This window comes from Phacochoerus africanus, chromosome 5, assembly GCF_016906955.1.
Source record: "Phacochoerus africanus isolate WHEZ1 chromosome 5, ROS_Pafr_v1, whole genome shotgun sequence".
In the NCBI taxonomy this organism is placed as follows: Eukaryota; Metazoa; Chordata; class Mammalia; order Artiodactyla; family Suidae; genus Phacochoerus; species Phacochoerus africanus.
This window is the reverse complement of record NC_062548.1, coordinates 28,587,634-28,612,926: the sequence shown is the minus strand read 5'-3', so window position 1 is coordinate 28,612,926 and position 25,293 is coordinate 28,587,634. Positions and strand designations below refer to the sequence as shown.

At 35.9% G+C, this 25,293-nt stretch overlaps 1 protein-coding gene across 1 annotated transcript in view; it reads left to right on the top strand.

Annotated features, from left to right (window-relative positions):
• Nucleotides 1–25,293, top strand: part of LOC125128405 (phospholipid-transporting ATPase ABCA3-like) — a 195,777-nt gene that overhangs the window by 97,436 nt on the left and 73,048 nt on the right. The window contains exons 16-19 of the mRNA XM_047782760.1: nucleotides 11,642–11,740; nucleotides 18,948–19,061; nucleotides 23,894–24,047; nucleotides 24,143–24,175. Coding sequence (XP_047638716.1) covers nucleotides 11,642–11,740; nucleotides 18,948–19,061; nucleotides 23,894–24,047; nucleotides 24,143–24,175 — 400 coding nt within the window. The remainder of the gene's footprint in view (nucleotides 1–11,641; nucleotides 11,741–18,947; nucleotides 19,062–23,893; nucleotides 24,048–24,142; nucleotides 24,176–25,293) is intronic.

Here is a 25,293-nt window from a genome sequence, read left to right as displayed (position 1 = left end):
TAGTTATCAAGAGGAGAAAGGAGGAATATTATTGGACCTGGGATGTTTATCTTGACTAAGAGAAGAGGAAAATAAGAGTACTTATGGAGGAGATAATGAAAATAGCAGAGTAATAGGATGTGAGGTTCACCTACTCCCACAAATACATTGAGAAAGCATCTACATGTGGAATTAATCACACAGAAAATTTACTGAAAGCTGGAAACCTCAAAATTCTGATAGATCAAGAAAAAAATTCACAAAACCAGGTAGGACAAAAGAAGGAAGCAAGAAGACAGAGAAAATGAGAAAAGAAGTGGGATGTGACCTACACCCCTATGAAGTAGCTGGAAAGAGGAAAAGCTCCTGCACCCTGGGAAGTCCACCCACCAGCAAAGATATCAGCTAGGACAGAGGAGGAACTTTAAAGAATGGAAAGCAAGCAAATCAATTGATGTGAAGTAGCTAAAATGGAAACAGTCATTCACAAAAGCACTACCACCCTGTACTTCCCAACCTTATGCTGGTACAGGCAGAGATCTGGAACTGAAACTCCAGATTTAGATATCAGTCTCAGAAAGAGAGAGCTAGGGCTGGCTACCTGGGAAAAAATGGGTTGGCTGTGAAGAAACAGCCTGGAGGGACTAGAGTATACAGCAACCACGTTTAAGGGTGTAAGGTGAGGAAACTCAGTCAGGCTTGGAGGCCAGGCATCATTATTTGGGGGTGCTGGATGGAAGGAGCATGATCCACCATTGCAGCATTGTTCTCTGTGTGCATTCTTAGGCTGTAGGACACCAACAGCTTCAGCTCCAGCAGCACCCAGCAGCAGATGCTGCCTAGTAATAGCTGGGGAGAAGTTCTACCCTTAGGGCTACAGAGAGGGCTCCTTAGGGTGGCCAAACAAGAGGAATAACTGTGGATCAGTTCCTGGCTCCACAACTACAGAGAGCATTCCTGAAAGCCTCCCAGGAAAAGGGAGGAATTGCAGGAGCAGCTGCCGATGTTGACAGATCTAGGAAAAGGTCCTGAGAGCTGCTGGGTAGCAAGAGGGGTCACAGGAACCACTGCTGTGCCCCCTGCAACAAAAGCAATCCTGTGAACTGTTAATCGTTGCCACCTCCCTCATGAACCCAATCCCTATTAGCCAGCCAGCTTCAGGAGAGGTAGTATGATGCCACTGCTCATATCACATGCTCTGTTACAGTGAACCACTACCACCCCCTGAGAACTCCAGGACTGGGAACCTGCTGCTGCATCTACATACAATAAACATATAAAGTTAAAAATTATAAGGGACAATAAACATAGAAAGTTAAAAATTATGAGATGACAAAGAAATAACTTTCAGGCAAAGGAACAAGACAAAAACAACTAAATGAAGAGGAGATAGGCTATCTAGAAAAGAATTCAGAGTGATCATAGTAAGGATGATATAAGATATTAAAAAAGAATGGAAACACAGAGAAGTTATAAGAAATGTTTAACAAAGAACTAGAGGGTTTAAAGAGCAAGAAAAGTAAGAAGAATAGAACAATATCTGAAATGAAAAAAAAAGGAGGAATCAATAGCAGGATAATGGAGACTGAAGTATGAATAAGTAAGGTGAAAAACAGAGTGGTATAATTCACTGCTCCAGAAAAGAATTAAAATAGAATGAAAAGAACTGAGGAAATTCTACAAACTCTGGGAGAATGTTAAATGTACCAACATTTGCATCATAGGGGTTCCAGAAGAAGAGAGGGAGAGAAAGGGCCAGAGAAAATATTTGAAGAAATTATAGCTAAAAACTTCCTTAATATGGGAAAGGAAAAAAAATCACTCAAGTTGAGGAAGCACAGAGAATCCTATACATGTTTCGAGGAGAAACACAGCAAGACACATACTAACCAAATGAACAAAAATTAAATACAATGAAAAATATTTAAAACCACAAGGGAAAAGCAACAAACCCCCATAAAGCTAACAGTTGATTTTTCAGCAGAGAATCTGAAAGCTAGAAGGGAGTGGCAAGATATATTTAAGTACATAAAAAGGAGGAAACTAGAAGCAAAAATACTCTGCACAGCAAGGTTCTCATTCAGATTTGATAGAGACAAAATAATAGAGAAGATCAATGAAACTAAAAGTTTGTTCTTTGAAAAAATCAACAAATTTGATAAACCTTTAGCCAGACTGGTCAAGAAAAAAGGGAGAGTGTTCAAACCAAAAAATTAGAAATGAAAAAGAAGTTAAAACTGAAATACAAAGGTCATAATAAACTACTATGAGAAAATACATGCCAATAAAATGGACAAACTAGAAGAAACAGATTCTTACAAAGGTACAACCTACAAAGACTGAGCCAGGAAGAAACAGAAAATATGAATAGACCAATCACAAGTACTAAAATTGAAAAGTCCAGGGTCTGATGGCTTAACAGATAAATTCTATTAATCACTCAGAGAAGAGTTAACATCTTTTCTTCTGAAACTCTTCCAAAAAATTGTAGAGGTATGAACATTTCCAACCTCATTCTGTGAAGCCGTCATCAACCTGATACCTAAACCAAAGATATCACAAAAAAGGGAATTACAGGCCAATATCACTGAAGAATATAGATGCAAAACTCATCAACAAAATATTAGCAAACAGAAGCCAACTATGCATTAAAAGTGTTATACACCATGTTCAAGTGGGATTTATCCCAGGGGTGCAAGGATTCTTCACTATCTGCAAATCAGTCAGTGTGATACACCACATCTACAAACTGAAAAATAAAAACCATATGATCATCTCAATAGATGTGGAGAAAGCTTTTGACAAAATTCAACACCCATTTCTGATAAAACTATCCAGAAAGTGGGCATAGAGGGGACTTACCTCAACATAATAAAAGCTATTTATGACAAACCCAAAGCTAACATCATTCTCAATGGTAAAAAATTGAAAGTCTTTCTGCTAAGATCATGAAAAAGACAAGGATGTCCACTTTTACCACTGTTAATCAACATAGTTTTGAAAGTCCCAGCCATAGCCACAGCAATCCAAGAAGAAAAAGAAATAAAAGGAATCCAAATTGGAAAAGAGAAGTTAAATTATACTGTTTGTAGATGACATGATACTATACCTAGAAAATTCCAAAGATGCTACCAGAAAGCTGTTAGAGATCCTCAATGAATTTGGTAAAGTTTCAGGATATTCAAAATTAATACACAGAAATTGATTGCATTCCTATATAATAACAATGAAAAATGAGAAAGAAAGATTATGGAAACCATTCCATTTACCATCACATCATAAAGAATAAAATACCTGAGTAAAACTACCTAAAGAGATAAAAGATCTGTACTCTAAAGACTATAAGACACTGATGAAAGAAATCAAAATGACAGCAGCAGTTGGAAAGATATACCTTGTTCTTGGATTGGAAAAATCAATATTGTCAAAATGACTAACTATACTACTCAAGGTGATCTGCAGATTAAATGCATTCCCTATCAAATTACCAACGACATTTTTTTCACAGAACTAGAACAGAATATTTTTAAAATGTGTATGGAAACACATAAGACCCCAAATAGCCTAAGCAATGTTAAAAAAAAAAAAGGAAACTAGAAAAATCAGGCTCTTTGACTTCAGACTATACAACAAAGTTATAGTCATCAAAAGAGTATGTTACTGGCACCAAACAGAAATACAGATAAAGGAACAGGATAGAAAGCCCAGAAATAAACCCAAGCACTTATAGTTAACTAATCTATAAACAAAGGCAAGAACATATAGTTGAGGAATGACAGTCTCTTGAGTTAATGGTGCTGGGAAAACTAGACGGCTACATGTAAAATAATGAAATTAAAACATTCTGTAACACCATACACAAAAATAATCTCAAAATGGATTAAAAAACCTAAACATAAGGCCAGATGCTATACAACTAGAGGAATACATAGGCAGAATGCTCTTTGACATAAATCACAGCAATATCCACCTCTTAGAATAATTACAATAAAAACAAAAATAAACCAATGGGACCCCGTGACACAGCAAAAGAAACCATTTAAAAAACTGAAAAGACAATCCACAGAATGGAAGAAAATCTTTGCAGACAATGCATCTGACAAGGGCCTAATCTCCAAAATATGCAAACAACTCATAAAACTAAACAACCAACAACATACCACCCAATCTAAAAATGAGCAGAAAACCTAAACAGACATTTCTGCAAAGAAGACACACAGATGGCAAGCAGGCTCATAAAAAAATGTTCAGTATCACTAGTTATTAGAGAAATGCAAGTCCAGATTGCAATGAGGTACCACCTCACACCAGTTAGAAGGGCCATCATTAACAAGTCTACAAATAACAAATGCTGGAGAGGGTGTGGAGAAAGTGGGAACCCTCATTCATTTTTGTTGGGAATGTAAATTGGTACAACCACTGTTGAAAACAGCATGGACGTTCCTCAGAAAACTAAATATAGAACTATCATATGATCCAGCAATCCCATTCTTGGGCGAACATTTGGACAAACCTTTATTCATTGCAGCACTATTCACAATAGCCAAGATATGGAAAGAACCTAAATGTCTAACAAGAGATGAATGGATTAAGAAGATGTGGCACATGTATACAATGGACTAGTACTCTGCCATAAAAAGAACAAAATAATGCAATTTGCAGCAACATGGATGAAACTAGAGACACTCATACTAACTGAAGTAAGTCTGTAAGAAAAAGATAAATACCATATGACATCATCTCTATGTGAAATCAAAAATATGGCACACATGAACATATCTACAAAACAGAAACAGACTCACAGAGATAGAGAACAGACTTGTAGTTGTCAAGGAAGAGGGTGGAAGAAGTGGGATGGATGGGGAATTTGGGGTTGGAAGATGCAAACTATTACATTTAGAATGGATAAAAATGATGTCCTACTGTATAAAGTCTAGAATAATTTTTTTTTGGTCTGAAGAAGTTGACCAGAAAAAAACATCCTCCTGAAACTAGTAAGGTTGCAGGATACAAGTTTGATATATGAGTCAATGACTTTCCTATATATCACCAGTTTAAAAATATAATTCAAAATAATGAACAAATAGTATTTATATTATTACCTCTGAAAGTGAAATACTTATGTATAAAGCTAGTAAAATAGATACAAGTTCTATGTGAGATAAATCCCAAAATTCCTGTGTCTAAAATGAAGGAAATTAATAAATGAGGAGAATTTCCATGTTTATGGATAGAAAGACTCAATAGTGTCAAGATGTCAGTTCTTCCCAACTTGATCTATAGATTAAAGGTAATTCTAGTCAAAATCCCTGTAAGTTATTTTGTGGATGTCAAGAAACTGATTCTAAAGTTTATACAAAGTTACCCAAAATAGCCAGCACAGTATTTAAGGAAAAGAATGAAGTTAGAGGAATGATACAGTAGATCTTCAAGACTTACTATAAAACTACTATAATGGAGACAGTGTAGAATTAGTAGAAGAATACAAAAATTGAGAAACAGAACAGAACAGAGAATCGAGAACTAGACATATACAGTCAACTGAGCTTTAATAGTAGAGTAAAGGCAATAGAGAAAATACTCTTTTCAACAAATGGTCATGCCGCCACATTAAAAAAAATTAATAAAATTGCATACCTTAAAACATTCACAAGAATTAGCTTAAAGTGAGACATAAGCCTAGATGTCAAATGAAAACCTGTAAAACTCCTAGAAAATAATATAGGAGGAAAATTAGATAACCTTAAGTATGGCAATAACTTTTTAGATATGACATCAACAGCATGATCCATGAAAGAAATAATTGAAAAACTAGACCTCATTGAAATTAAAAATTTTGCTCTATGTTAAGGCAGTATCAAGAGAATTAGAAGGCAAGACATAGACTGGAAGAATATAATTTCAAAATACATATTTGATTTAAAAAGTTATCCAACATGTACAAAGAACACTTAAAACACAATATGAAACACTCAACCTAATGTATATATGGATTAACGGCTTTACAAGATACCTCAGCACAGAGAATATATGGATGAAAGATAAGCAACTGAAAATGCTTATCGCATCAGGAAATTTTAAATTAAAACGACAGTGAGATACCACTATACACTGATTAGAATGGCCAAAATTGGGGGTTCTCATTGTGGTGCAGTGGAAACAAATCTGACGAGTATCTATAAGGATGTCAGTTTGATCACTGGCCTTGCCCAGATCAGGGATCTGGCAGTGTCATGAGCTGTGGTGTAGGTCACAGTTGTGGCTCAGATCCCATCTAGTTGTGGCTGTGGGACAGGCTGGCAGCTGTAGCTCTGATTTTACCCCTAGCCTGGGAACTTCCGTATGCTGTGAATATGGCCCTGAAAAGCAAAAAAAAAAAAAAAAAAAAAAAAAAAAGACAAAATCTCAAACAGTAATAATACCAAATGCTGACAAAGATGTGGAGCAACATGAACTCTCTTTCACTGCTTTTGGGAATGAAAAATGGTACAGACACCTTGGAAGACAGTTTGATAGTTTCTTATAAAAGTAAACACACACTTACCATGTGATTCGGCAATTAAGCTCTGTGATATTTATATGAAGTACTTGAAAACATGTCCACATAAAAACCTAAACATAAATGCTTATAGTAGATTTGTTCTTAATAGCCCAAACTTGGATGTTGTTAAAATGCAGGTAAATGGATAAATAAACTGTGTAAGTGGGATAAATAAACATTGTATCCAGACAATGAATATTGTTTAACATTAACATAAATGAGCTATCAAGCCATGAAACAATGTGCAGGAACCTCAAATGCACATATTAAGTGAAATAAACCAGCTTGAAAAGACTACATATTGTATGATTTCAACTACATGACATTTTTTTTTTTGTCTTTTGTCTCTTGTCCTTTTAGAGCTGCACCCATGGCATATGGAGTTTCCCAGGCTAGGGGTATAATTTGAGCTGCAGCTGCCAGCCTACACCACAGCCACAGCAATGCCAGATTTGAGCCATGTCTGCGACCTACACCACAGCTCATGGCAACACCAGGTCCTTAACCCATTGAGCAAGGCCAGGGATCGAACCCTCAACCTCATGGTTCCTAGTCAGATTTGTTTCTGCTGCACCACAATGGGAACTCAAATATGACATTCTGGGTAAGGAGAAACTATGGAGACATAAAAAGATCAATGGTAGTCAAAGGTGTAGGAAAGGTGATATGAGTGGGTATAGAATATTTTTAAGGTAGTGTAAATACTCTGTGATATAATGATAGACATATATCATTATAAATTTGTCCAAGAGTGAACCCTTAGCAAAACAATGGACTTTAGGTGATTATGATGTGTCAGTGTATATAGGAACATAGGGTATACAGGAAATCTCTGTACCTTCCTTTCAACTTCATTGTAAACCTAAAATTGCTTTCAAAAAATAGAATATAAAGAAACTCAAGAAAAAATTTAAAAATCTGATTAGACTTCTAGTAAGTAAAATCATTGAATTAGGAATAATGAAGATTTTGCAATGAAAAGACCAGGTTCAACTGGCTTCTGTGTTGAGGTCTACCAAATGTTTAAATAAAAATTAATGATAACTTTCCACAAACCATTCCAAAATAGTAAAGGGAACCCAATCCATTTTATGTGGCATAACCTTATAATAAAACCATAAATAAAGACAAGAAAACTACAGGCCAATATAACTTTTGAATATAGAGGCAAATAAAATACTAGTAAATCCAATCCATGAGCACATAAAACACATTATACACTATGACCTAGTCATATTCATTCCAGAAATTCATGATTGGTTCAACAAGAAAAAAATCATCAATTTAAATACTGTATTAATATTATAAAAAGTAAAAACCACATGATCATCTCAATGGATGCAGAAAACACACTTGACAGAATCCACACACTTTCATAATAAAAACATTGAACAAAATAAGAGTAGAAAGGATGTTTTTCCAGCTGATAAAAGGATGTTTTTCCAGCTGATAAAAGGATGTTTTTCCAGCTGATAAAAACCCAGGGCTAATGTCATATTTAATAGTGAAAGACTAAAATTTTCCCCTTAGGATGAGAAACAAGCTAAGGACATCTGTTTTTGCCATTTGTACGAAGTATTGAATCCAAAAGCAATTAGGGAAGAAAAATAAACAAAAGACATCCAAATTGGAAAGAAAGGATTAAAATTATCTGTATTTATAGATGATGTCTTCTTGGGTGTAGAAAATCATGAAGAACCAACTTAACTATTGGAACTAATAAATTTTTCAAAATATAAATGTAATATAAAAGATAACTATATTTTCTATACACTAACAATGAGCAACCCAAAAATGAAATTAAGAAAAAAATCATAATACTATCACAAAGAATAAGACAGTTAGGAAAGATATGATAACTGAACTACAAAAGAAAGCATAAAAAAATAATGAAGAGGCAACCAATGAAATGGGAGAAAATAGTTGCAAATGATGCAACCAACAAGGGCTTAATCTCCAAAATATGCAAACAACTTACAAAACTCAACAACAAAACAAAAAACCAAATCAAAAAATGGGAAGAAAAACTAAATATATATTTCTCCAAAAAAAAGACATACAGGTGGCTAATAGGCACATGAAAAAATGCTCAACATCACTAATTATTAGAGAAATGCAAATCAAAACTACAATGAGGTACCACCTCACACCTGTCAGAATGGCCACCATTAATAAGTCTACAAATAACAAATGCTGGAGAGGGTGTGGAGAAAAGGGAACCCTCTTGCACTGTTGGTAGGAATGTAAATTGGTACAACCATTATGGAAAACAGAATGGAGGTTCCTCAAAAAACATATAGAACTACCTTATGATCCAGCAATCCCAGTCATGGGCATATATCCAGATAAAACTCTAATTCAAAAAGATACATGTACCCCTATGTTCAGTGCAGCACTATTAATAAAAGCCAAGACAAAAACAACATACAAGTTCATCGATAGATGTATGGTTTAAAAAATTGTGGTACAAGGGTTCACATTGTGGTTCAGCAGGTTAAGAACCTGACATCGTTGTGTGAAGATGTGTGTTCAATTCATGGCCTTGCTCAGTGGGTTAAGGATCCAGCATTGCTACAGGCTGCAGTGTAGGTCATAGATGTGACTCAGGTCTGGTATGGCTGTGCTTTAGGGCTGTGACTGCAGCTCCAATCCAAACTCTAGCCCGAGTACTTCCATACACCACAGGTGTGACCATAAAAAGAAAAAAAAGAAGATGTGGTACATATATACAATGGAATTCTATTAAGCCACAAAGAAGAATGAAATAATGCTATTTGCGGCAACATGGATGCAATTAGAGATTATCATACTAATTGAAATACAGCAAAAAAGGACAAATAACCATGTGGTATCACTTATATGTTAAAACTAAAATATGATACAAATGAGCCTTTCTATACAACAGAAACAGATTCATAGACATAGAGAACAGACTTGTAGTTGCCAAGGAGGCAGGGGAGTGGCATGGACTGGGAGTTTGGGGTTAGTAGATGCAAACTCTTACATTTAGAATGGGTAGGCAATGAGGTCCTATCCTACAGCACAGGGAATCTGTTCAGACCATGATGGAAGATAATATAAGAAAGGGAATGTATGTGTGTATATAGTAGTATATATGTGTGGCTGGGTCACTTTGCTATAAAAAAGAAATTAGCACAACACTGTAAACTATACTTTAATTAAAGATAAATTTAAAATAGAATGAATAAACACTAAGGTTCTGCTACATGGCACTGGGAACTATATCAAATCTCCTGCCACAGACAATGATGGAAAATAATATTTTTAAAAAGAACGTAAAAAAGAGTTACATTTATTTTATATTGCTTATAATTTTGCCATGTGGAAAAAAGCAGGGCGATTTCTCAAAAAATGAGCAATATAGCACAATACATGGTTCAGCAATCCCATTTCTGTGTGTTTATTTAAAGGAATTAAAATTAGGATCTCAAAAAAGCGCCTGTGCCATAATGTTCATTGCAACCTTATTCACAGTGACCAAGATATGGAAACAATATAAATGTCCATCTCAAATGAACAGATAAAGGAAAAAATATGTAAATACAATGGAATAATATTTGGCCTTAAAAAGAAGGAAATCCTGTCTTTTGTGACAACATGGATAGATGGCCCCGGAGAGAGTTATGCTAAGTAATATAAATCACAGAATGACAAAAACTGTATGACCTTACTTACATTATGGAATCTAAAATCACCAAACTCATGTAAAGCAGAGAGTTGAATTATGGTTGCCAGGGACCGGTAGAAGGAGGGTGGGAAAACAGGGATGTGACATTCAATTGGTCCAAAGTTTCAGTGTATGCAAGATAAATACATTCTGGAGATCTACTGTGCAGCATAGTGCATGTATATAACAGTATTGTATACTTACTATTTGCTAAGATTGTGAATCTCATGTTAGGTTCTCCTTACCACAAAAGTAAAAATAACAAAGGGGATGGGAGGAAATGATGGAAGATGATGGGTATGTCTATGGCTTTGATGGTGGTGGTTTCATATGTATATATTATCCTCAATTTCATTAAGATGTATGTATTAAACATTAAAGCTATTTGTCACACTTCAGTAAGTGGTTTAACTTTTTTTTTAGTTTTAAAAGGTTATGCAGGGGAGTTCCCATCAAGGCTCAGTGGAAACAAATCTGACTGGTATCCATGAGGGGGCAGGTTCAATCCCTGGCCTTGTTCAGTGGGTTAAAGATCCAGCATTGTCCATGACCTATGGTGTGGCCCAGATCCTGCATTGCTGTGGCTGTGGTGTCAGCTGGAAGCTGCATCTCTGATTTGACCCCTGTTCTGGGAACTTCCATATGCCACGGATGTGGGCCTTAAAAAAAAAAAAAGTTTTGCCATGCACATGATGATATATGTCAGTGCATAGTTTTTATTATTCCGAAAAGTACTTCAGAATAATATTCTGAAACTTGATTTTCTCTCTAAGATTGTGTCAATTGAATCCAATTTTGGCTCAAAAAAACACAAAAATTTAATAGAATTTTCCTAAATGGTAATTTTTAAATCATATTTATTGTGGTCATATTTACTCCTCAGAATATAGTAGAGATATGCTGAGAACTGAATGGGTTTCTGGAATAGATAATCTTCTAAACTGGATAAAGTGAGAAATCTCAGAAAAACTGTTCTTCAGAAGCTTTGATGGCAACACATGTGCCTGAAATGGCACAGAATTTCCCAGGTTATTTGAGTGAATGGTTCTCTCCCAGTTTCTTGCTTTTATTATCCTTATGTCAATTTCTGCTTTCAGTGTCCTCTGTTTCTTATTAATTTGAAAACATTTTCCTCTTTAATTTAGTGGTTTATAAGAACTATAGCATATATTAAATAAATCTCAACTAGTGATGAATGTTAATATATAAAGTCAATTAATAATTTTATCAGAAAACCAAGTAACAGTTCGTGATAGCAATCTGCTATTTGTTTCTCTTTATATGGTTCACATTTCTGGTTTATCAGAATCATGGAAACTGTAATAAACATTGCAGTAAATAATAAGGTAGATTTTTTCCCACTGCTGAAGGTAACACAAAATATAAATATGAATATCATGTGCTTGATGCTACTTTTTTTCTCCTTCTTCTAGGTTTAAAGACCTATTTGCTGATCTGGAAGACAGACAGGAAGAGCTGGGCATTGCTAGTTTTGGTATATCTATCACTACCTTGGAAGAAGTTTTCTTTAGGTAAGTAATGATCCATGGGAGGCAGGAGAGAGGGAAAAAATCTTTCTTTAAAATAAGATCATTTTGAAAGCAAGTCCTATCCTATATGGGGCTGGAGAAATTGAAGAAGTAGTCATGGATTGTTATATGTGGTTATCTTCTATGAATCCTAGGCACATCAATTTATGGACTTTGCTCCCCTGTGGGCTGAGGCTATGGTGAGTCATGGACCTGGTGTGAGAACATTAGTTCAGAGATCTGGGAAGAAGGAGACTCAGTGCAAATCATAGAACTATGAAACTTCATAAAGCAATGACACCCAGGTGCTAATTACCCAGGGTAGAGGAATATTGGGCAAGTAGACTATATGAAGCTTTGGGGTTAGGGTTGGGTGTCTGTGCCTTTCATGTATAGAATAGTTAGTATTGACTTAGAGCAAAGAGAAATGACGTGGTCATAGAAAAAAGTCCTGGATCTAAATTAGAGGTTTTACTCGGGATGACTTTAAAATCTTAATCTAGTCATTCTCTGTAAACTACTTAATTGTGTGCATAGTTCATATTCTGAGATTACCTTGTGCTGTGTAAAAATTCAAAGAGAAAGTGCCGAGGGAGTTCAGTATCCTATGAACGGAAGGCCCACTGGTTAGCTGTCAGAATACCTTATTTTTCTGAGGTCTAGACTTCCTTCTCTCAGGCTTAGAAACAATTTTGTTGGACCCAGGGATTACATAGAGTAGTGGCTCTCGTAGGAATGAAGTGTATCAAAGATTATATATGTATTCAGAACATCACTTGGTAACTTTGCCTAAGAAATAGAAGTTCCGAGGGGAACTTACCAGCTCTATGTCTCTTCTCTAATCCATTTAAAAATACCATGTGATATCACTTATATGTGAAATCTGAAATATGGCACAAATGAATTTATCTACAGAACAGAAACAAACTCATGGACATAGAGAACAGGGAGAAGAGGAGGTAGTGGAATGGACTGGGAGTTTGGGGTTAGTAGATGCAAACTATTGCATTTGGAGTGGATAAGCAATGAAGTCCTGCTGTGTAGCACAGGAAACTATATCCGATCACTTGTAATGGAGCACGATGGAAGATATTATGAGAAAAAGAATGTATATATGTATAACTGGGTCACTTTGCTGTACAGTGGAAGTTGACGGAACGTTGTAAATCAACTAAAATTAAAAATTTAAAAATTTAGATGTTATTTTATTTTTAAGACACAAATGACATTTTTATTTTCCTTAGAGAGCATGTTCTCATTACCTTCATGTACTGGCTCTACACTGCAGAAAACTAGTGTTTTTTGATGTAATTAATGATTAAATATTCACAGCTTTCTGAAAACAGCATTGGTACCATCAAATAATTTCAGTTGCTGTCATGGCTCTAACTTGATTTTGTGCAATTTTTGACCTCTTCAAGGTTCACTTTAACCTCGTTTAAAGGGGCTAATGTGAGCAGTGCTATGTCAATTTGTAACAGATATATTACAAATGCAGTTACAAAGTACTCTGCCTGGGTCATAGAAGGTACACAATAACAGATACCATAATTATAATAGTGAAATTGAGTTACAAAGACTATTATAGAACTGGCTAAAAGTTAACATTTATTTATTTATTCTAAACACTTTCTATGTTGATATTTAATCATTACAATGTCCATTTTTCAGATGAGGAAACAGAAATGAAAAATTCCCTAAAGTCCCACAACGCTAATATGACAGTTTCAAACAAAACTGATAGGACTATCCTTATGTTTTTGAGTATTCTGTACATATTAAAAACATTTCCCAGTGAAAAGCATTAGTTTTTTATTTAAAAAAAAGTTTTGTGTCATTGTCTTTCATGTGTATGGTATTTCCTATTTCAGAAGTCTAGAATTATTATATATTAAAAAGCATCATATTGACTCTATGTTTTCTAGTTTATGTGTAGGAAAATTATGCCAATACTCAAATTAGATAAATACTTATATTTTCTTTGAGGATTATTTATTTTACTCATTTAAAATTTTTTGACAAGTAATACTTTATTCTCTCCATTTAACATAATTTTTTAATCTTATATTGGTATATAGCTGAATTACAATGTTGTGTTTAGTTTCAGGTGTTCAGCAGAGTGATACAGATACGTCAATAAATGTACAAATAGATGAATACATATACATACATACATACATACATACATATCCATTCATTTTTAGATTCTTTTCTCATGTAGATTATTAGGGGATATTCAGTAGAATTCCCAGTGCTATACAGTAGGTCCTTGCCGATTATCTATTTTACATGTAGGAGTGTGAATATGTTAATCCAAACCTCCTAATTTATCCCTCCCCCTCCATCTTTCACCTTTGGTAACTATAAATTTGATTTCAAAATCTATGAGTCTATTTCTGTTTTGTAAAAAGTCCGTTTATATCATGTTCAAAAATTAGATTTCACATGTGAGGTTATATGATATTTGTATTTCTCTGATTTACTTCACTCAGTATGAAAATCTCTAGGTCCATCCATGTTGCTACAAATGGCATTATTTCATTTTTATGGCTGAATAATATTCCATTGTATATATGTACCACATCTTCTTATCCATTCCTCTTTCAATGGACATTTAGGTTTCTTCCATGTCTTGGCTATTGTACATAGTGCTCCAATGAACATTGGGGAGCACATATCTTTTTGAATTAGGGTTTTCTTTGAATATATGCCCAGAGGTGGGATTGCTGAATCATATAGTAGTTTTATTTTTAGTTATTTAAGGAACCTCCACACTGTTCTCTACAGTGATTGCACTAACGTACATCCCCACCAACAGTGTAGGAGGGTTCCTTTTTCTTCACACCCTCTCTACCATTTGTTTGGTTATTCTTACTGGCATGACATGGTACCTCATTATAGTTTTGATCTGCCTTTCTCTAATAATTAGCAATACTGAATAATTTTTCAAGTGTCTGTGGACCATCCATATTTTCTGGGGAAATGTCTATTTTTAATTTTTTTTGTCTTTTTTTTTTGGTATTTTCTTGGGCTGCATCCACAGCATATGGAGTTTTCCAGACTCAGGGTTGAATCAGAACTACAAGTGCCAGCCTATACCACAGCCACAGCAACACAGGATCCAAGCTTCATCTGCGACCTACACCACAGCTCATGGCAATGTGAAATCCTTAACCCTCTGAGAGAGGCCAGGGATTGAACCGCAACCTCATGGTTACTAGTTAGATTCATTTCTGCTGTGCCACAGTGGGAACTCTGAGTTTGTTTTTTATATTGAGTTGTATGAGCTGTTTGTATTTTTGGAAATTAATTTTGTCAATTGCATCATTTGCAAATATTTTTTCCCATTTTGTAGGTTATCTTTTCATTTTGTTTATGGTTTCCTCTGCTGTGCAAAAGTTTTTAAGTTTAATTAGGTCCCATTTATTTACTTTTGTTTTTATTTTTTATTAATTAAGGAGGTGGATCTGAAAAGGTATTTTGTAGTTTACGTCAAAGAATGTTATGCCTGTGTTTTCCTCTAAGAATGTTATAGTATCCAGTTTAAAATTCAGGTCTTTAAATGATTTAGACTTTATTTTTGTGTATGGTGTTAGAGACTGTTCTAATTTCATTCTTTTACATGTAGCTGTCCAGTTTTCTCAGCACCATTTATTAAAGAGACTGTCTTTTTCCATTGTATATTCTTGCCTCTTTTGTCATAGATTATTTTACCATAGATGCATGGGTTTAGTTCTGGACTTTCTAACTTTTCCCACTGATCTATATTTCTGTTTTTATGACAGTACCATGCTGCTCTAATTACTGTAGCTTTGTAGTGAAGTCTGAATTCATGGAGCTTGATTCCTCCAGCTCTTTTTTTCTTTCTCAGGATTGCTTTGGCTATTTTGTGCTTCCATACAAATTAAAGATTTTTTTTCATTCTAGTTCCGTGAAAAATGCCATTGGTAACTTAACAAGGATTGAATTGTATCTGTAGTTTGAATTGAATTCATCCACTCCAAGACCACATTATATCTTTCCATTTGTTTGTGTCATCTTCAAGTTCTTTCATCAGTATCTTATGGTTTTCAGAATATAGGTGTTTCATCTCTTTAGGCATTTTTATTCCTAGGCATTTTATTCTTTTAGATCCAAGGGCCAATGGGATTGTTTCCTTAATTTCTCTTTCTGATCTGTCTTTGCTAGTGTATAGAAATGCAAGAGATTTTTGTGTATTAATTTTGTATCCTGAAATTTTACTGAATTAATTGATGAGCTGTGTTAGTTTACTGGTAGCATCTTTAGGATTTTCTAGGTATAGTGTCATGACTTCTGCAAACACTTACACTTTTACTTCTTATTTTTCAATTTGGATTCCTTTTATTTCTTTTTCTTCTTTCATTGCCATGGCTATGATTTTCAAAACTATGTTGAATAAAAGTGGTGAGAGTGGGCAAAGTGCTTGTCTCTGATCTTATCAGGAATTCTTTCAGCTTTTTACCATTGAGAATGATGTTAGCTGTAGGTTTCTCATATATGGCCTTTATTGTGTTGAGGTAGGTTACCTCTATGCCCATCTTCTGGATAATTTTTATCATAAATAGGTGTTAAATTTTGTCAAGGGTTCTTTCTGCATTAAGATGATAATATGATTTTGTTCTTCAGTCTGTCTATGTGGTGTTTCACACTGATTTGTGAATTTTGAAAAATTCTTGCATCTCTAGGATAAATCCCATTTGATCATGATGTATGAAACAATGTTTTGTTGTAATCGGTTTACTAGTATTTTGTTGAAGATTTTTTGTATCTACGTTCATCAGTGACATTGGCCTATAATTTTACTTTTTGTGGTATTTTTTTGTCTGGTTTTGGTATTATGGTAATAGTGGCCTGACAGGATGAGTTTGGGTGTGTTCCTTACTCTGCAATTTTTTTGGAAGAGTTTCAGAAGAATAGGTGTTAACTCTTCCCTAAATGTTTGATAGAATTAGACTATGAAGCCGTCTGTTCCTGGACTTTTGTTTATTGGAAGTTTTCAAATCACAGCTTCATTTCAGCACTTAAGGTTGATCTGTTTATATTTTCTATGTCTTCTTGGTTCAGTCTTGGCTGAACCTTTGTAATATTTTGTCCATTTCTTCTAGGTTGTTCCTTTTATTGGCATATAGTTGCTTGTAGTAGTCTCTTATGATTCTTCATATTTCTTCACCTTTTTCACTTCTATTTTTCTTGATTTGAGGTCTCTTTCATTTTTTCTTCATGGGTCTGGCTAAAGGTTTATCAATTTTGCTGATTTTTTGAGAGAAACATATTTTAGTTTCATTGATTGTCTTTATTTTTTTCTTTATCTCAATCTCACTTATTTCTGCTCTCATATTTATTATTTTTTTTCTTCTATTAACTTGGAGTTTTGTTTGTTCTTCTTTTTGTAGTTGCTTTAGGTGTAAGATTAGGTTTTTCACCTGATATTTTCCTTGTTTCCTGAGGTAATATTTTACTGCTGTAATATTCACTCTTACAACAGCTTTTGCTATGTCCCATAGGTTTTGGATTATCATATTTTTTTATTTCCTCTTTGATTTCTTCACTGATCAATTAGTAGCATATTGTTTAGCTTCCACATGTTTGTATTTTTGTGTTTTTTTTTTCCTGTTTTTGATACCATTTCATAGCATTGTAATCAGAAAAGATGTTTGATATAATTTCAATTTTCTTAAATTTACTGAGGCATTTCCCCAAGATTCAATCTATCTTGGAGAATGACCCATGTGCACTTTGGAATGATTGGCATTCTGCCTCTTTTAGATGAAAAGTTCTATAAATATCAATTAAGTCTATCTGTACTAATATGTCATTTAAGGCCTGTATTTCCTTATTGTCTGTCTGTATGATCAGCCCATTGATGTAAGTGGGGTGTTAAATTCCCTCCTTATTATAGTGTTACTGTTAATTTCTCCTTAAGGCTGTTAGCAGCTGCCTTATATATTGAGATGCTCCTATGTTGGGTGCATATATAGGTACAATTATTACATCTTTTTATTGGATTATCCCCTTGTTCATGATGTAGTGTCCTTCCTTGTCTCTTGTAACTTTTTTTTTATTTTAAAGTCTATTTTTTTTCTGTTATGAGTATTGCTTATCCAGCTTTCTTTTTATTTTAATTTTCATGGGCTATCTTCTTTCATCCCTTCACTTTGAGTCTGTGTGCATCCCCAGATCTGAAGAGGGTATCTTGTAGGCAGCATATATACAGGTCTTGTTTTTGTTTCCATTCAGCCAGTGTCTGTCTTTTGGTTGGAGCATTTAATCCATTACATTCAAGGTAATTATCGATATGTAGGGTTTATCCTGTATGGGACTCTCTGTGCTTACTTTACTTGATTGTTTCTTTGCCCATATTAGAGAAGTTTTAATTTATAATCTCTTCAAATATATTCTCAGCCCTTTTTTCTCTCTCTTCTCCTTCTTTGACCTCTATAATGTGAATATTGGTATGTTCGATGTCCCAGAAGTCTCAGACTGTCCTCATTTTTTTTTTCATTCCTTTTTCTTTACTCTGTTCTGTGGCGGTGATTGCCACTACTCTATCTTCCACATCAGCAATTCATTATTCTGCCTCAGTTAGTCTGCTGTTGATTACTTCTAGCGTATGTTTCATTTCAAATATTGTGTGGTTTACCTTTGTTTTATTGCTCTTTAAGTCTTCCACCTCTTTGTTAAACATTTCTTGTAACATCTCAATGTGTTCATCCATTCTTTTTCTAAGACCTTGGCTCATCCTTGCCATCATTATTCTGAATTCTTTTTCAGGCAGATTGCCTATCTCTTCTACATTTAGTCATTTTGTGGGTTTTTATCTTGTTCCTTTGTCTAAAACTTCTCTTTCATCTCATTTTGTCTGTTTATTTTGGTCTCTTTTCCACATCTGAAGGGTTTTAGTTCTTCTTGCTTCTGTTTTCTACCCCCTGGTGAGTAACTTTGGTCCAGGGTTTGTGAGGGTTTCTGGTTGAAGGGACTACTGTATTTCCACTGGTTGGTGGATCTTGGACTTGTCCCTCTGGTGATCAGGGCCTTTCCAAGTGGAGTCTTTAGAGGTGAATATCAGCTCAGTAAGATTGTAGTAAGTCTGTCTGGGTTTAATATTATTTTGTTGTGAGGGCTATTTTTAGTTTGATTGCCTGACACTTCTTTCCTCATTCATACTGACCATTATCCTCTTGGTTAGTAGATGTGACAAGAACCTGCCCTGGATATTGAGCAGGGCTTCCTGTTTGCTCTCTGGTTGTCAGAACCTTGTAAGAGATAGGGTCTTCTCCCTGGTCGTTGGGGTAGAAGCCCTCAGGTCTGTTTATGACTTGTGTTTCTAACCTGTGGTTTAAGCTAGGCAGGATTGGAGCACCTCCCCCCCCCCCGCCCCAGGAGAGGAGCCCCTGAGTATTTCTCTACTAAAGCTGTTCACCTGTGAGCACGCTCTGTTGTGTCACCTTTCACCCGAGGTCATATAGTACACCTTTATGCAAGGTCATAAAGTACACTGTTGTTGGCACTACTTTTGACCTCACCTTAACTATGCGTATGTCAGTTATTGGCCCTGATGTCTCTTGGACATTGTTTTCACCTAGCTACCATTGCTGATCCACTGAGATTAGGACCCAGGGCTGCAATATTTGTGCTTCTAGGCCTGCTGTGGGAGCTGTGGGGTCAGATCAGACTCTGGCCTGGTCTGTCTCCCATATTTATACAAGCACAAAGCCCTTAACTACTAAATCCAGACCTTTTTCAGCTGTGAGAAAACTCATCCATTTGGATGTTCCACCAGCACTGACTTTATAAGGTCAACAGTAGAGATTTCAATCCATGGTTCATTCAGCTGGGAGAAGGGGTTTCAGCTCTTCCTCCTTAGTCACAAGGCCCCTGTGGCTCAGCTGTAGTTTCACCTCCACCTCTATGCGTGAGCATCCCATCAGTGGCTGCTCCCAAGGCAGCATGTGTACAGGGTACTGGAATGGCTGGTAACTGCTTTTGAGGCAGCAGGTACACAAGGGGTCAGTCACCAATGACTGCTTTGGAAGTAGCATGTGTGCAGGGACAGTGGTGGCAATTGATGTATGCAGGTAGGTGAGGCAGGCCTGCAGTCCACGTGCACAATGGCATGCTCCATGCAAGAGGGGTTGAAGCTATGACAGGGTGTTCAGTTCAGCTAGAAGGGAGCTCTCCCCAGAGCTTTCAGAGACTGGGGCCTGTGTAAGGAAGAAGGCTGTAATTGTGGCCCCACCACTTGCATACAACTTAACTATGGCACTTAGCCTCTGTGGTGGCCCAGGTCACCTCTCTGAATATTCCCAGTTCCAGCACTCAGCCCTCCCACTCTGCCAAGCTGTCTCACATAGCCAACAACTCTCCTATCTCCAGGTCTGCTCTCCAAACCCCATGCTCCAGCACTCAGTCCCTGCCCATATCTGTGGACTTGTGTCTCAGGCTTGGTGCATGGTGTTTGTATGGACCCTCTGTGTATGTCTCATTCTGTCCTGGATGCCACAGACCAACTCTTGTGCTTTCCTCTAAGCAGCAGAAGTTACTTTCCTGTCCCAGCTTGTCTCTCAACTGGTGAGGGGACTCCCCCAAAGTGTTACAACTGTCCTCTCCTTCTTCTCCCTAGAGGGCAAGTCCCAAGCCACTGCTACCTTTGCTTTTTCTTTTTTTTTTGTCTTTTGTCTTTTGTTGTTGCTATTTCTTGGGCCACTCCCGCGGCATATGGAGGTTCCCAGGCTAGGGGTCCAATCGGAGCTGTAGCCACGGGCCTACGCCAGAGCCACAGCAACACGGGATCCGAGCCATGTCTGCAACCTACACCACAGCTCAGGCAACGCCTGATCGTTAACCCACTGAGCAAGGGCAGGGACCAAACCCGCAACCTCATGGTTCCTAGTCGGATTCGTTAACCACTGCGCCACCATGGGAACTCTTGCTTTTTCTTATAAGTCCTACCTGGTTACATGGAGATCCCTCTGTCCCTTCCAGTGTTTGAGTTCTTCTGTCAGTGTTCAGTAGACATCATGTGTAGATTGCTCCCTTTAGAGATGTATTTCTGATGTCAAATTAATCAAAAGAATTAAAAAGACAAATACACCAAATGCTTTTAAAAAAAATACCTAGTCTTGGTGAATATGTGGTGAATTGTGACATGGATATGAAATTAGTGGGTTATTTTTGAAGATATATGAAAGTACATATACTAATTTTGGCAAGATACATAAGAAGCTTTAAAGTGTGTATGTTCTATATTTGAAATTGTGTCTTTTGTGGATATGATATCTGTGGAATAGTTGTCATATCATTGATTATAATTATAAAAAGTTAAAGCAGGAGTTCTTGTTGTGACTCGGCAGGTTAAGGACCCAACCTTATCTTTGTGAGGATGTGGATTCAACCCCTGGCCTCACTCAGTGGGGTAAGGGTTCACTTGTAGCTCCAATTAGACCCCTAGCCTGGGGCCTTCCATATGCTGCAGCAGTGGCTGTTAAATTTTAAAAAAATTTAAAGCAATCTAGGTAATTAGTCAATAAACCATGGTGCATCAGTGCAGAAAAATAAAATTCAGTCATTATAAGTGATGTTAGGTAGATAGATAGTAAAATGAATATATTTCAGTAATTTAAACATCAATTTGCAAAACAATGTTTGCAGTATTGTATCATCCTCATTTTGCACTGTATGTGTGTATGTGTATATTCGTGCTTGTGCATGTATAGATATAGAAAAATCATTTGGGTACACCTGAGTAATGAGATCTCTTTCTTTTTTTTTTTTTTTTTTGTCTTTTTAGGGCTGCACCTGCATATGGAGGTTCCCAGGCTTGAAGTCGAATTGGAGCCATAGTGCTGGCCTATACCACAGCCACAGCAACACTGGATCCTGGCCCCGTCTGTAACTTACACCAGAGCTCACAGCAATGCTGAATCCTTAACTCACTGAGAAAGGCCAGGGATGACACATGCTTCCTCATGGATACTAGTCAGATTTGTTTCTGCTGAGCCATGACAGGAACTCTTGAGTATTTTTTTTTTGGTTTATTATATTTTTAAAACTTTTCCCATTGAATATGTCTTATAAGTGTATTAAATTAAAAAAATAAGTTAGAGAAAAAAGTTAAGGAAAAAATCCGTTTTTGTCTTCAGTGGTATCAATTAATGTACAATTGCCATGACCAAACATGGCCCTGACACTACCTAGAACTAATATAATATTGCAAGTCAAATATATTTCAGTAAAAAAGTCTTTTATATATTGAGGTTGTTCCCCTCTGTGCCCACACTCTGAAGTTTTTTTTTTTTTATGAGAAATGGGTATTGAATTTTGTCAAAAGTTTTTCTGCATCTATTGAGATGATCATATGGTTTTTACTTCTCAGTTTGTTGATGTGTGTCACATTGATGGATTTGAGGATAATGAAGAATCCTAGCATCCCTGAGATAAATCCTACTCAATCATGATGTATGATTTATATGCAGTTTGCTAATATTTTGTTGAGGATTTTTGCATCTATTGTTCATCAGTGATATTGGCCTGTAATTTTCTTTTTTTGTGGTATATTTGGTTTTGGTATCAGAGTAATGGTGGCTTCATTGAATGAGCTTGGGAGTGTTCCTCCCTAGAGGAAAACATAGGCATAATGCTCTTTGATATAAATCACAGCAACATCTTGTTTGATCCACCTCCTAGAGTAAAGACAATAAAGACACAAATAAACCAGTGGGACTTATTAAACTCAAAAACTTCTACACAGCAAAGGAAACCATTAAAAAACTGAAAAGACAATCTGCAGGATGGGAGAAAATTTTTGCAAATGACTCAACCGACAAAGGTTTAATCTCCAATATATACAAACAACACATATAACTCAACAACAAAAAACCAAACAACTCAATTGAAAAATGGGCAGAAGACCTAAATAGACATTTTTCCAAAGAAGACATACAGATGGCCAGCATAGATGTGAAAAAAAAAAAGCTCAACATCACTAATTATTAGAAAAATGCAAATTGAAACAATGAGGTATCTCTTCACACCAGTTAGAATGGCCATCATTAACATGTCAGCAAAAACAAATGCTGGAGAGGAACTGGAGAAAAGGGAACCCTCTTATACTGTTGGTGGGAATGTAACTTGGAAATACCTCATAAAACTAAATATAGAACTACCGTATGACCTAGCAGTCACACTCCTGGGCATATATCCAGACAAAACTTTCATTGAAAACATACATATGCACCCATATATTCATCACAGCACTACTCACAATATCCAAGACATGGAAACAGCATAAATGCCCCTTCACAGATGACTGGATTAGGCCATTAAAAAGACAAAACAATGCCATTTGCAGCAACATGAATGGAACTAGAAATTCTCATACTAAGTGAAGTAAATCAGAAAGAGAAAGAGAGACACCACATGATATCACTTAAATGTAGAGTCTGAAACATGGCGCAGATGATCTATTGACAAAATAGAAAAGATCATGGACCTGGTGGACAGACTCGTGTTTGCATTTGGAGTGGATGGGCAGTGGGATCCTGCTGTATGGCCCAGGGAACCATATATCTAATCACTTGTGATGGAACAGGACAGAGGATAATGTGAGAAAAAGAATATATATATATATATATGACTGGCTCAGTTTGCTGTACAGCAGAAATTGACAGAACATTGTAAATCAATTATAATAAAAAATATTAAAAAAATAAAATGTATTACCAGGAATTTGCTGGTGTAGCCCCCCCAAAAAGAAAATTTAAAAAATTTTACCTCGGGAGTTCCCGTTGTGGCACAGCGGTTAACGAATCCGACTAGGAACCATGAGGTTGCAGGTTTGGTCCCTGTCCTTGCTCAGTGGGTTAACAATCCGGCGTTGCCGTGAGCTGTGGTGTAGGTTGCAGAAGCGGCTCAGATCCAGTGTTGCTGTGGCTCTGGCGTAGGCTGGGGGCTACAGCTCCGAATTGGACCCCTAGCCTGGGAACCTCCATATGCCGTGGGAGTGGCCCAAAGAAGTAGCAAAAAGACAAAAAAAAATTTACCTCAATTTGTGAAAATCTTATAATGATCTAGGAATTTAGAAACCTTAGTTAAAATGCTTTTTTTTCTTTTTTTTTTTTTTTTTTGGTTTTTGTGTAGGGTCAGTAGAGAAGAAAATCTAGCTTCCCAGACCCTAAAAGCTAAAGATGAAAGAGAAGACATGAACAAGAATATGAACGCACCCAGAAGTTTTGAGAGATCATATTCTTCCTCACTCTCGAGTGAACGCTCTAATATTAAATTTAATACTGGGGTGAGCATCGTCACTAAGAATATAGTGCTGGTGTATATTTGGATATTTGGAGGGCTTAAAAAGATAAAATTTCACTTTAATATTTGAATTCAAAGCAGAGTTTGGTGTTTTTAGCCAGAGAAGACCAGGTAAGAAGTTTTCAGTGAAACTGTCCAATTAATTTTATAATTCAAAAGTGAAATATAATAGTAAAAATTAGATTTTACTTTCACAATTTATTACTCCTCAGAGTTATTTATCACAGTTTTTGAAAGTGTAAGTTCAGAATTGAGAAAGGGTCCTTCAAAAGTTATCACTACTCACACACGTAAAAGCATTTAAATTTGCGAATTGAAATGCCTTAGTATTTCCTGTTGAACCCTTCCAAAGTCACTATGTCCCTTCATTGGCATGGGGAATTTCATTGGCTTGCCAAGCATTTCTTTCATTTTCTCCTAATTATCAACCAGATAGTTTCCCCTAATAAAGACTAGGGATTCTGAGGTGGCAGATACATTTCTCAGAGTTGTCCATACACATGACTTCCCTGAGGGGCTGATATGCCAGTTGCGAAGCAGACTCAGTATTGTACAACTGGAATATGGAATTTTGAGCTGAATAGAACTGGAATTCCTGCTTCATTTACTATTTGACATTGATCAAATAATTTCACATATCTGTACTTCAACTGCATTTTCTGTGAGACTGTTTTAATGAGTTAACACTAGTAAAATATAAATTGTGGAATGTTTGGCATGAATCAGATATCTAAAAATGTAATTTTCTTCCTCTCCTTGCTTGCACATTTCTGCTGTATCACTCTTCCTTATTTCCTCCTCCTTATAAATGCACAGACTATAAAAGATTTGTAGATGGTCTAGAAAAAATTGATTATTTGTAGATGGTCTAGAAAAAGTATTTCACTAATATATTCTGAATATAACCCATCTTTTAAAAGAGAAATATGAGAAACAATTCTCTTTCTAAACTTTACACTATTTCTAGCATGTGACAACATCCAAATGCTTTTTGTTTCACTCGGAAAATACTGGTTGATGGATTAGGGATATTTTCATATGGTGAATTATGAAAAATGGGCTGAACATATTTTAAGTAATGTGATCTATATACTCTTCTTCAACATTATAGACATATTTTCATGTGAAGTCTGTACAACAGCAGGTTCCATTGTTAACCTGAAAAAAACATGTATACTAAATTCACTATAGATGGGCAAAAAAGTCATGAAAAGTAGAGAAACTCGTAT